Source organism: Podarcis melisellensis, assembly GCF_964234715.1.
Source record: "Podarcis melisellensis genome assembly, chromosome: 1".
NCBI lineage: Eukaryota > Metazoa > Chordata > Lepidosauria > Squamata > Lacertidae > Podarcis > Podarcis melisellensis.
Window position 1 is genome coordinate 14,919,585 of NC_138528.1, and position 13,895 is coordinate 14,933,479.

Below are 13,895 nucleotides of genomic sequence, written 5' to 3' on the forward strand. Positions count from 1 at the left end.
TGGTACCTCAGGTTAAGTACTTAATTTGTTCCGGAGGTCTGTTCTTAACCTGAAACTCTTCTTAACCTGAAGCACCACTTTAGCTAATGGGGCCTCCTGCTGCTGCTGTGCCGTCAGAGCCCGATTTCTGTTCTTATCCTGAAGCAAAGTTCTTAACCTGAAGCACTATTTCTGGGTTAGCGGAGTGTGTAACCTGAAGGGTATGTAACCTGAAGCGTATGTAACCCTAGGTACCACTGTAAAAGGGGAAGACTCCCTGGCTCCTTCAGCAGCCTGCCTTATCTCTGCCTCTTAGCCTCCCCTTCTCTCCAGCCTCCGCTTCTGCCTCCGATTCTGGCCGGCTCTCTGCCACAGCCTCTTCCTGCTCACTAAACCCTGTTCCCTCTTCAGCTTCTGATGCCTCCTCATATTTTGCCCAGGTTTCAAATGGGCATCTGGATGGCCACCGTAAGAACAGGATGGTGGAACAGATGGACCTTTGGCTTGATCCAGCAGACCCCTCTGCACTTAAAATACTAGATTAGGTAGGACTTTGGTCTGATCCAGCAGAGCAGATGGTGGGGAGGGGCGGCTCAAATGGATTGATTTATTGAAATAATCAAACCCAGTCACCCTCTTCCTCCATTTTGTCCTTCTCCATGTCTTTAATTTGTAAGCCATCCATAGCTCTCAGATTTGGACCTGGCAGAATGTCGAAGTCAATGGCATTTTTGTATTGTCAGGAAATCTGTTTTTCTTCCCTTTACAGATAAAAGGGAAATAATATCCACCTATATAGGAAGTAAATGAAAGGAAATGGGTCGGTGACAGATTGTGGTAAATTGTGAGAATGGAAGAAATAAAAAGAAGACGACTCTGAGGCAAAATAGTGTTTGACAAAACTATCTGTCACTTCTAAACTAGAAGCAGTAAGAATAACAAAAAACATTCCAGTTCCTGCATGTGATAATGAAAAGTCCCATGTGTGAATGAACACGTAAAAAAGCCTTTGTAGAGTCTACATCATTAAGTGCGCAGTAAATCCCTGAAGATTTTGTTTTTGTTTCAAGTTTAAAACACTGGGAGGCGGGGAGAGGAATGACTCTTAACTTCCTTTTCAAGAAATTCAGGCTGCAGTTATCATTTCTTTCCATCTCCTGCTCATGCAGAGAGCTAGCATCACACACATGAGAAATCAGCTTAATTATTTCAACTTCATCTGCAAAGGGCATTAGGATTAATCATGCAGAGGCTGAGACACAAAGCAGGCTTTAGGTTTGAGATGAAGTATCCTAATGATGATACTACAGTTGTGTGTCAGCTTCAAGAGTGCAGCCTTGAATTTGATTCAGGAGGTATCTGTAAGATTTGAAGATGATCCTTTGTGCGTGCCTTGCTATGCCGCAGGATTCTATTCAATGTGGTGAACTGGTATGTTAATATTGAGCAAACTCAGACCATTAAACCACGGGAAGCTGTGTGTACAATGTCCAATTGAAACATCTCCTCAGAATGTCTCCTCATTCTGGAGCACGGACAGTTGAATGAGAGAACAGGTCATTCCAGTGGTGGCCCTACATTTGTGGAAAACTCTCCTCTAAATAGGTCTGTCTGGTGCCTAACTGTAATATATTTTTTGTGCCGCAGGGCTTTCTACATTTCTTAACAATTTAATGTTATTTTAATGCAATTCATTGTTAGCCTCTGTTTAGTGGATGACGATTAGCTGGTTTTAGCTCGGATGCGGGTCTTTTAAATTTTTTAAACGTTAATATGAGCATGCCAGCGTTGATTTCTATTTTTTTCCCATTTTGTTGGCTTTGTTATCGTGTTTGCATTTTGATGCTTTCATCATACAGCGCCTAGAGCCCTTCGCTGCATGAAATTGATAAATATATCAGACAAACAAAATTATGGAAAAGACTGAGAAAACAGCGTGAAGTCACAGAGCTGGAAGTTGTCCTTCTGATCCGGAGGCATGTATGGCTCCAACGCCTGATCCTTAAGAACTCCAGAGCATCTGTGCTAGATCAGAACAAAGGCCCAGCAACTTGTTTACCACAGTGCTAACAAAATGCCTCTGGGAAGCCTTAAAGGATATGAGGGCAATAGCTTTTTGTTTTTGCTCAGCAACTTCCGAGAGTGGAAGGAGCATATCGCCATGACGACTGATAGCCACAGCCTCTATGAATTTGTCCAACTCCCAAAGCATGTTCAGGGCAAAGGATGCCAGAACCTTATTTGGTGCCATCCCATTCTGCTCCCAAGAAACTGTGATGCCGAAACCTGAATACTGTACCCCAATCAAGTTCATAGCAGTACGTTACTTCCATACTCAAGTGTCCTGGGGAAAAGGGACATCGCAGCAACCTACAGCACAGAAAATACCACCATTTTATTTCTCAACAATGACATCATTGGGCCTTAAGGTCCGTAAATAGCAACACCCTAGAGGTCCCGGGCCCTAAGGAAGTCAGATTAGCCTCAACCAGAGCCAGGGCCTTTTCAACACTGGCTCCGGCCTGGTGGAACACTCTGTCCCATGAGACTAGGGCCCTGCAGGATCTGATTTCTTTCCACAGGGCCTGTAAGACAGAGTTGTTCCGCCTGGCCTTTGGTTTGGAATCAGCTTGATCCCCTTCCCCTCTTTCGTTTCTCCTTCTGTGATGGAACTCCTATTTGGGGACTCCCCTGGCTTTTTTCTGGCCCACGTAGGACCAGTCTGGATAGTTGGCCTTGGCAAAGATTTGACGTTTTCATCCCCAAAAAGTTTTTGAGTTGAGTTTCTACTGAAATGAGGCTGCATTTTAATGTTGTGTTTTAATCTTGTTTTTAAGTTGTATTTTAATCAATTGTCTTTATGCCTGGTGTTAGCCGCCCTGAGCCCGGTCTTGGCTGGGGAGGGTGGGGTATAAATAAAAATATATATTATTATCATAATCATCATCATCATCATCCACATAAGAAAGTCCCAGCTCTTAGTATATCACAACTTTCATTGTTTCATTTCATCCTTTTCAGATTTTCATGCTTTGCCTGTTTTGTTGCTGAGTATATGAAAAAGCTGTGAAAACTGATTGGATTGGATCTCATATTGTTGTAAGACCAGCTCTACAAAATACTGAAATCTTCCCACTACTGTATTGCTGCCAGTTAAGTAAGATGCTATCCATTTCTTTGTCCAAGGTATTAAACTAATGTAGTGAACTATACCTGATAGGAATTGATTGAGAAGCCAAACTTAATAGTTCTTGTTTACTGTCACTCTCCACTCAATAATACACCAAGACTGAAATTGTATGCCCACTTTCCTGGGAGTAATCAATGCTGAACTCAATGCGCTTACTTTTGAATAGGCATGCATAAGATTGCACTATAAATGAAATGTTGAAATCCACCATTTGTCAGACCTTGATAGTTCCTTCACGTTATTAAAAGGATGTCTATGTTAAGCCAAGAGATAGCCTGCATGCAAAAATTGATCCAACATGTATCTCAGTGAAAGAAAATTCAGATCCTTTGTGGAAACAAATCTACACAGGATTGTATTTATCCCAGTGTTTCCCAAAATCAGATCTCCAGCTGTTTTTGAACTACAATTCCCATCATCCCTGACCACTGGTACTGCTGGCTAGGAATGATGGGAGCTGTAGTCCAAAAACAGCTGGAGACCCCAAGTTTGGGAAACACTGATCTATACACCATGAGTTAAGTTGTGGTTCTCCAGATGTTGGGGGACTGGAACTCTTGTAATTCCTAACTATCGGCTATAGAGATAATGGGATTTCGGAGTCCAGGAACATCTCAGGGACCACAGATGATTTTTTTTTGGGGGGGGGTTATTGGGTTGTTGTTGTTTTGATTATGTATTTTGTGATTTTGTATTTTTATTTTGTTCTGTGAACCGCAGTGAGACCTCTGGGTATAGGGTGGTATATAAATTCGAAGAAGAAGATTCCCCATTTGTGAGAGAACATGTTTCTATGAGCCATGAAAGTGAACTGGAAATGGCTCAACACCATACGACAAAATAAAAACACAATTCTGTTTATTTAAAAAATATCACTTCCTATTTAGGTTTATTTCCCCTCCCCCCTTTAATACAGTTCAGCATTTCAAAGTTTTGCATTCTACACACTGTTCTCATTTATTAGCATCAAAACACAAGACATAGCAAGACCTTCAAACACAAATAAATACCAAATAACAATACAACAAACCGAAGGACAACATATAATAATGCTATTGGGAAATCAGGGCTTGTTGCTAATCATTATTAACAACCTGGGTATTGCTGAGCAATAAATTATACACTTCAAAAGTTCTTTTCCTTTAAAAAATAAACATACAAAAACCATTGATTACCAGATTCACTTACTTGCACTGTATCCTTTATAGCTATCAATAATTAAGACAGGCAGAATATACACAGTCAAATGAGGTTGGCCTTCTTTGGTCTTTGTTTCTGGATCAGAAAACCGAACACAACCAATGTACCTTTTTACCAAATATGAAATAAAAAGAAGTCACACAAGTTTTATACAGACTGATTTTGTACACAGTTCATGATTACTGGTGTGTTTTCAACAGATATTTCTTCTTGGAAAAGGATGCCCATTTTTTTTTTCCAGCTCATTCAATAAATGGCATTTTATGGATGTTAAAAGGTTATCCTACTTGTCCTAAAGGAGAATGGATTCATTGCCCATCTCTTCAGCACGGGGGTATCTCCCAACACCCCCTTTTTATCCCTAAAACATGAGAGCTTTTGGATCACAGCTGGGCGGAGAAATTATATATTTTCTTATAGTCATACAAAATGCAGAAGATATATATATATCCTAGATAGCTACATGGAAAACAATACTATGTGAATGATTTGGTGCCTCAGCACTAGCAAAAGCATTATTCCTACCCCCCCACCCCCAATTCTACAAGTACCAAAAACTCCGCGAGCAGAAGCAGGGAAATGATTTGCTCGCAAGCGCCAGCCCAGTTCATAGCTCTAAGAGTATTCTCTCTGCAGGGAACGAGATCCCTTAAAGTATGCCAATAAATGGTTTAATCTCTCTCTCTCTATATATAAACCAGTTTACCAAGCAATCTGCAGGCAGCACTGCCTTTTGTAAGAAGTTTAAAGTCCTTGCAGAACTAGCCACTGCAGTTAATAGTTTTGTTCTTAAGGACGACTTTTGAGTCCCTTACATGGCGGGTGGGATGGATGAAATCTAATCAGCAGAGTTAGGAAGGGAATCCTAATCTTAACTCCAAAAGCATTATGGGATTCCAGTTCAAAGCTGCATGCTTACAAATATTAAAAGTGTTAGCATGAATTCCCCATTAATAATATTGAAAATTATTGAATATTGACTCTCACTGCCTGATCCTAAGCTTCGATAAACCTTGCCGATCCTCGCTTGGAATATGGTCTCCTGATAGCTGGTCCCGCAAGTCACGCTCAGCATTATGCCAGAAGTGCAAACAAATGTTTAGGATCAGGGCTTAAAACTGTGAAGTGGAAGACAAAAAAGCTACATAGTCTTGCCAATATGTCAGAAGGTAATTTAGGACGAAACAGATCCCTTTTGTGGTGTATCATTGCTTCAAAACAATGAAGGATGCCCCCTCATCGGCACCCATTAACGTACTTATTCCTACATCTGGCACAGGTCTCAATAAAGTCTAGGGATCAGTTCCAACGTAATATTTTGCATCTGAAGGATGGCTCCTGAATTAGTCATTCTCATGGGTGCATACTTGGAAAACACTGTCAGAACGGACCAGTAATTCTACAAGCGGAGAATGGAACATCAAACTCCTCAGTACACACATGTAAGTTATGAGCAAGTTCATTGGCTATAACCAATAAGTGTGTGGACAGAGTATACACATTCCTTGGGAATACATTTCAGTAGCCATGCTGCAGATGCAAGAATGTTACATTGGATTAAAAGGCAGGAAGTAATAGTAAAGCCCTCAGTATTTTATTTTTGTTTAAAGTACATAATTAAAGTATTCACAGTGGAAAAGGTGACAGAACCAGAATTAAGTCATGCACTTAAAAATATTTTTAGTTTTCCTTGTCCAATAAAGCCCTTAAAAACTGAATCCTCTAAAACAAAGAACATAAATTGCTGTATCAGAAGATTTTTTTTTTATATATAAAACCAAGACACAGGTTATCGTTTATTATTGGGCACAAGTGGGAATATGTTATGCTAAGCTTCTCGTTAATCTCATGAGCTCTGAAGAGTAAAAAGGGACACTGGAACATGGACAGCTGAGTCAGCACATCACAAATACATTCCCAAAGCATGACAGCCGATATGTCAGTTATAGACTTTGCAATCCGTAAAACAGGTTCCTTGTCCCCCATCCTCTCCCCCCCCCAAATACCCCTTCTTTATGGGTTAGAGATCAAAAAGGATGTTTCAGTGGCCTGAAAGCAGCACAAGGAAGTAAGAGCTGGTGTTTACCATATAGCACCAACACCAGCTTTCCCTCTGTGCAACATTCAATTTCTACATAAATAAGCAATTCTATATTTATTCATTTTTTTGAGGCTTGACTGACATTTTGTAAAGCAGTGCACAGATGAAAGATGCACCAAGCACCAAGAGCTGTTATTTTAAACAGACTTGAAATCCCAGGTTCATTGGCTTGTAATTGTTTTTGGATTTATAACAGTGAAGAGTACTAAACACAGTTAACTGTGGAAGCTGGTAGACATTCTCACACTGCCAATTTACTTCTTGTTTTGTCCCTCCTGTCCCCGTATTCCATTTCGGTCTGCTGAGTTCTATGGTCAGTTTCTAGCTTGACCCTATGGCCCCTCCAGAGGCTCTCAGATATGGATGTTTCCAAGAAGCAAGCAGGCTGCTACTTCACATCAGCCAAAGCTGATCTTTTATGTTCTGGGCTTTCGTTGCCCAAAACTATTACTTACATCCATGAGCCCCTGACATTCGCAGCAAAGGGAGGAGGTGGAAGGTAATTGAGCTACTAGGAAAGGACAAATTTCTGTGAGATTAAAGCTTCTGTCTTTTGCCTTGGAAAAAACCCAAACAGAACACAAGATTTGTAGCAATCCAAGGCTATGATCTATTATATTAGGGTTTGTGCGGCACCAATCTTAAGGTTTCTTTCGTGGGCTTATTTCACAGAACCACAGTTCCCCCACTCTTCTTGGATTTGGCACAAAAACATTTCAAGAGGACAGCCCTGGCTGTGGCACAGGAGCTAATTCTCCCTATCACCCCCTTTTTTCTGTACAAGGGACAAAAGGAAGGAACTTCTTTATGACCAGATGAGACTGTTTTGTTTCTGTCCACCTGGCTATTGTGATTTGCATGAGCCTCCCTGGGTCTCCAGGAGAGGCCTTTTAAATCATCAGATACCTGGGTCCTTTGAGGAGGACATGCCAGGGATTTTATCCAGGACCTTTTTCACGTAAAACATGTGCTCTACCTCCCAGCTACTGCTTCTCTCCCTATTAAGGGACTTTAGAGAACAGTTGGGAGCAGATATTGGGAGTATGTGCTTAGAAGAATTCCGGCATGTGCTACATGCCTTTAGGTCCAGACCTGGAAAAAAAAATTACCAAGTTGTTGTTGTTTTTCTTCTTAAAACCTGCCCACCTCTTTATACATTTGCATAGTTTGCATAAATGAAGGCATCAAGACTACAGGAGATTGGAACTTGTGTCATCGAGGTGCAGAAAACATCTCCTGTAGTGACTGCTCTATGCCAGCCTTTGCATGCACCAATCAGTATTTCTAAAGAGGCTGGTTTGTCAGTGAAATGCCTGTTCAGCACGATGAAAAAGGGATATAAACAGGTGAGGTTTTAGAGAGAGAAAAAGCCCACTCAAAGTTTTATAAGCAGGAGAAATTGGTAGTACAGTCATACCTCATGTTACGTTTGCTTCAGGTTACGTCCTTTCAGGTTACGTCCCACGGTGACCCGGAAGTACCGGAAAGGGTTACTTCCGGGTTTTGCCGCTCGCGCATGCGCAGAAGCGCAACATGACATCACACGCATGCGCAGAAGCGCCGAATCGCAACCTGCGTGTGCGCAGACGCGCTGCTGCGAGTTGCGCTCTTTTCATGTTGCGAACGGCCTCCGGAATGGGTCATGTTCGCAACCAGAGGTACCACTGTACTTTGAGCAATACAATCCCAATCATTATGCCAAATCTCTATTTGAATTTTGACAAAGATTAGTATGGCAAAACATAAACATTCCACATCTTTGAGTTTCCCTTCTCCCAAGGCGTAAGGAAACGCAGCTTTTATAAAGGAACTGAGAGTGCACCTCACTTTTAAAGTTTTAAGAGATCTATTACATTCCATCGCTTGTAGAGCCATATCTCCACTTCTTTTCTTCCTATTCTACATTCTTCTCAAGAACAATGAAAGTTACAGTACAAGGCTGAAAGTCAATGCTGCATTTTAGCCACTCGCATCTTACTCAATAATTGTGTCGCAGACAGCAGCTGAAACGAAATCAACAGAGAAACAATGCAAATACAGTCATGCAGGAAGATCACACGTTGATCTTCAGGCACCGGAACAGTTTACTCCTGTTTGGATCTGAGACTTTAAAAAAAGAAGAAAATAGGAAACAGGGCGGACACATGTGGTGCAAAAATTGTTTGATGCGGCAGTCTAAAGTGCTTTGTAGAAGGTAGGAAACAAAAGCTGCTTTGAAACCTAGAACGGGGAGATAAAGAACAGCAGCAATGGGACTGTGCTTTCTTAAGCAGTCAGTGGCCAGAACCGTATTTTCAACACTGAGTTTTATATACCCTCGTGTTGCAACACAAAAAGCTACAGTTATGCAACACCAGTGCAACTGTGGGGTTATCACAGCAGTGCAGAAGGGTGTCTAATCAACTAATGAATGATCTATGCATCACCAAATTGGCCCTACAGGGCCATGAAGGGAGAAGTGTGATTTTGGGTTGTGCTCCCTCGCAAAACTGTAGGATCCTGACTTTTGAGCATCTTTTCGAGCCATTTTAAGACTTTTAAACTGGGGCTGGCTTTTGCAATCAGAGTGGGGTAATTGCTTGCTATATTCCTTTTATTTAACTTGTCTTTTTATGACGCTTTTTTTTTACCTACCTGAGCATTTGAGATAGGCTACAAATGTAAATAAAATAATTCTGAAAACTTGAGGAAAGTTAATAAAGACATTAACCAATAGTGCAAACCCTAATCTTATTTGAAGGCTGCATATTCAGAGAGTAAGGTTATTTTAATTTCAGGAAACTGCTTCCTCCCCAAACAATTGTCCTGTGTGGCAGGCCAGCCAAATTTACTGCAGTTGTTCATCAGAAAAAGTGAGCCAATCAAGGTATATTCTATGAGCCAGCAAGTACTTGGGCTTACATCCTTATTAAATATCGAGTACAGTGGTACCTTGAAGAACAGCTTAGTTTATGAACAACCTGGATTAAGAACGCCGCACACCCAGAAGTAGGTGTTTTGGTTTGTGAATTTGCCTTGGAAGCAGAAGGAGTTTGGATTTGATATCCCGATTTATCACTACCCAAAGGAGTCTCAAAGCGGCTAACATTCTCCTTTCCCTTCCTCCCTCACAACAAACAGTCTGTGAGGTGAATGGGGCTGAGAGACTTCAGAGAAGTGCGACTGGCCCATGGTCACCCAGCAGCTGCAGGTGGAGGAGCGAGGAAGCAAGCCCAGTTCACCAGATTACGAGTCTACCGCTCTTAACCACTACACCACGTGTTCCGCGTTCTGTTGAGTGTGTTCCATTTGTAAATTGAGTCACCCGCTGCTATGGGAAAGCACGCCTTGGTTTAAGAACACTGTACTGTGATATATAACCTATTTACAACATAGCAGACTGCATACTTCCCCTAAGATTAGTGACCAGTATCCTGAGCTGAACATGATTTTGCTAAGATGCTTGAAATGAGTGACAAAGTTGTGATGTGGAAAAGGGAGTCCCAAGAGTCATGTCTGTTGTAAACAGCACCATGTTTGAAGGTCAAAATCCCACCCAACCCTTTTGGTAGTCCAAGCTACCTCTTTTCCTGCCGGGTTGCGGGAGGGATTCCTTTTTAACAATGGAGAGAATCTGCACTATGTGTTATATGAGGAGCATTTGATATAATGAGGATGGCAGAAAGAAATAAAAAAATCCACGTCACGGTGGAGGGAAAATAATTATAGCAACCCGTGTCGTACCTGGTGCTGTATTTACTCTGATGTTCGGGCTTCTTTAAATGTAGTAATACTTAAATGCCGAGGTCCCAATCAGGATACGGCCCAATGACTTAATTTGAACACCATAAAACGAAAACATAGAACTGTAAGCACGTCACAGAGTTGACTTGAGTTTACAAGCTGAAAATTAGGCTTCCGAGGACTCAGGGGAAAAAGAGGGACTGCACTGACTTCTACTCCGTTCACATTTTCTAGGGTTTCAAAAAGAAAGAGATGTTTTGAAAGGAATTCTGCACTGCATGGGGTCTGGGTTGTCCTCTAGCAGTATCATATTCAAACAGGACATAAACTGTTCGTCGAAGACCGCGCTCGTAAAATGCCCATGACGTAATAGCAATGAGGAGGGTGAGCCCTTTGGACATTTCCACTAGGGAATCCTGTTTTCAGTAAAATTCTGTAATGCATATACAAAAGCTCAGCTGCCTACATTCATGACTATTAAAAGAGTACCACAAGCCAACTTAACACTTTCTTCTAAAGCAGAAGGTTATGGGTTTACACCGGCCTGCGTAAAACTGCGCCAGGTTGTCTCTTCGGCAGGAGAAGTCTTCCTTTCGTGTCAGAGCTAGGATTTTAACGCTTGCCTTTCTCACGGCAGCTTGCACCAGCGGACACAGCTAAGTTAGTACCATAAGAGAAAAATACAGTACTTTGAACCATGGAAGGCAAGAAGAGGAAGACATGTTGCTACTGAAAGCTTTGGCTGCCAGGCAGCAGGCAGTACTTAAGCAGGCGCCAGGGAAAAAATAAAAATAAAATAAAATAACCCCACGAGGATCACTCGGCATGCACGGTACGTATATATTTGTCAACAGAACGGAAAGGGGGGGGGAGCCTTTGGCAGGCACTGAGTGAAAAGGCACAGCCATAAAAGACAATGGCAAGAGCAAGGAACTTAACTACGATGACGTGAGGTTTCAACTGAGCCCTAGACATGGAACTCTGGCTATAACACCCGACCGAAGCGGAAAGGTTGAGTGGGTACAACAATTGACTGGTTAGGAAAATGGGGGCTACGATCCCTCTGCCCGCGTGCACGTCAGCTCTGTCCAGGGGGAGCACTCTTAAGTGTTACACAGCCACCCATGCAATTAAAAAAGCAGCACCCACATGGTTGGTGTAGTACAGGTCAAGCTATGCCATTAGACTTACTAGTCGCACAAGGGACTATTAAAAACAGAAGTCGGTAAGTTCTGTGGGTTGCAATCAGCATGATTCGAAGGCTGGGAAAGATGCTTCCTAGTAAAGGCTCAGGTAGTTGTTTATAAGAGCAGGGTCCTGTGGGTTTTCCCTGCAGGGATGCATGTCGCACCCGCCAGAAAACCAACCCCCCCTGAATACACCCCCTTGCAAATTCTGAATCCGAGCCAGTTTGAAATGATGTTAGCTCTGCTACCTAGGAGCATGGCATCATTGAACAGCCGCTCTCCTTGGAAACAGGGGCGCTGTCAGAAGTCCTGGCTCCATAGGAGCACCGTGCACCAAATATATATATATATAGCACCTGAAGAAGTAGTATTCCACAACACTGAACGGATGGAATATCGGGTTAAGTCAGAAGCGCAGCTGTTGGGCTTCTGCTTCCGTATCTTGCGAAAAATATTGGCGTGGGTTTTTACAGATCAGTCAGCACATTATGCCTAAAGTCCAGTTAAAAAAATGACCGTTTCAGGAATCTGAACTTAAAATCTGAATACAAAGCTATGAGCTATAAAGCAGCACGTTACAGCTAAGGCACATGAATTGCATGCAAGCCACCGTTTCTCCATTTAAGACACTGCTTTCTCCTAACGGATTGTCCTCTGCAAGATGCGGTTAATTCCCAAGCAGAGGATCAATTAGCAGGTTTCCTATATAGGTATTACTCAGCACTATGCCCCCTTCTCAAACACCAAAAATATGTCGCACATTTATGCTTTAGCAAAAAAATAGATTATATATAGATATATAGATATATTTTTATAGAGCTTGGTCTGAGCGCATGAGGCAGAACTTTAAAAACATACAGGATTCCGTTTAGAACTCCAAAGTTCAACAAATGCCCTATTTTAGGGTGAAAATTATAAATCTGATAATGATGCACAGCATCCATGAGTGATTATTTTTTTCTTAATTTTGAAATAGTGTCATTAACTACGACATATATTGTTAGGTTTACATTTCTAAAGAGAAATAACAGCTGTAGTTGAATAGTTTCTTTTCATATCACAAGTGATAACCTGCATTTGATCTTTTTTTTTTCTTCCAAGAAATATCAGTCTATCAACAGTTTTAAAATAAAATGCTTTTTTTTCTGTAGCAATTAATAGAACTCTAAACAAAAATATGACTCTGATTTAGACACTTTCGAGAAGATCTGGACATTCTGTCGAGGTCTTCTGGCAAAGTAATTATTTTAAAACAGAGACCAGGAGAGGCCTTAAAAATAAACAATATACTGTATTTCAGACAGGATTGCACTTATCGATTTTCAAAGTAATAATATCTTTTAACTGCAATGTTACTTCATAATTTCTTCTTCTTCTTTTTTTAACTTAACATGCTGACAGTTTCTAGCTAACCCACATGTGAACTTTTACTTTTGTTTTCTAGTTAAAAAGGAATAAAAGTTTCATGTCTTTTCCAGCACAGGATATTTTGTCTCCCCCCCCCCAACCGATTAGAGATTACCAATAAATTACGAAAAGGTTTTCTGACTGTAATCGTTTGTCCTCGTGAGGATTAAGTGACTTGTCAGAACTCGAAGTGTTCCTATTAGTTTTAATTAGAAAATATACCATGGTATGACTTCTTAATGGGTTGCTACGTTTGCCATTGGACCCCTATGCAAATTTATGCCTCCAAACACTTCCTTCTGATAACACAAGGTGGTCCCCTCTGAGCTTTAGGGACCTCTTATTGAAGACAGGTAGATATAAAAAAGAGCCCCAAATGGAGTTGTCTTCTGTTGAATCTGCCTCTCTGCTATACGTCAGGGGTCTGGTAGGTCCGAGGTATCCACTATGACTTTAATAAAAATAGTATCATCTTTAATATATGTTCCGTTTTCTAGAACAGTCTGTGCAACGAAGACTGGGCAGCCAGAAGCAATATTCATTTCTCCGGTGGGCTTCTTGAAACTACTGCTGTTGGGGTCTGGTTTGAAAGCATCCCCTAAATGGCGCCTGGAAGGTCCTTGATCCATCAACATAAGGGTGACTTTTTGCTTGAAGGGCCACGGAAGCAAGGCGTCGTATTCTCCCCGCATGATGACAAAGAACAAAGACAAGTGCGTCCCTTTCCCCATGCCGTCTCCGTTGAGATAAACTCTGGCACACATCTTATAGCCGAAGTACCCCGTATAAAAAGGTTGACTGTATAAGGACAACGTCTTGCCCATCACCGCCTCTTGCTTCCGACGTTTATAATCTCGGATTTTCCAGATCAATATTCCATTGTAGCTGGCTGTTTCCAAAACTTGAAAGCGGAGATCCATATCAGCCAATCGGATGTCGTGGACGCTCAGCATCTGATCATGCCTAGATAATTGTGATTCTAGCAGACCTGGAAGGAAAAGAGAGGAAACCCAAGCATTATCAAAGAAAAGCATTTATCCGGGTGGTTTTCAGGTCAGCTTTTAAAAACGGTATTGGGCTTCTTTTTTCTTGGGACCTGAAAACACAA

The 13,895-nt window shown here is 41.6% G+C and overlaps 1 protein-coding gene and 1 long non-coding RNA gene across 5 annotated transcripts in view; one reads left to right on the forward strand and one right to left on the reverse strand.

Moving 5' to 3' along the window:
• The first annotated feature begins 3,113 nt into the window (after nucleotides 1-3,113).
• LOC309372854 lies at nucleotides 3,114-7,028 on the forward strand. The gene is made up of 2 exons (XR_014169711.1): nucleotides 3,114-5,268; nucleotides 5,307-7,028. It is a non-coding gene; the product is annotated as an uncharacterized lncRNA (long non-coding RNA).
• A 3,256-nt stretch (nucleotides 7,029-10,284) lies between these two features.
• Nucleotides 10,285-13,895, reverse strand: part of TRAF3 (TNF receptor associated factor 3) — an 83,307-nt gene continuing 79,696 nt past the window's right edge. For all 4 annotated transcript variants that reach the window (XM_081912109.1, XM_081912108.1, XM_081912107.1 and 1 more), the window contains one exon: nucleotides 10,285-13,775. In XM_081912109.1, the coding sequence (XP_081768235.1) occupies nucleotides 13,204-13,775 (572 nt within the window). In that variant the 3' untranslated portion in view covers nucleotides 10,285-13,203. The remainder of the gene's footprint in view (nucleotides 13,776-13,895) is intronic.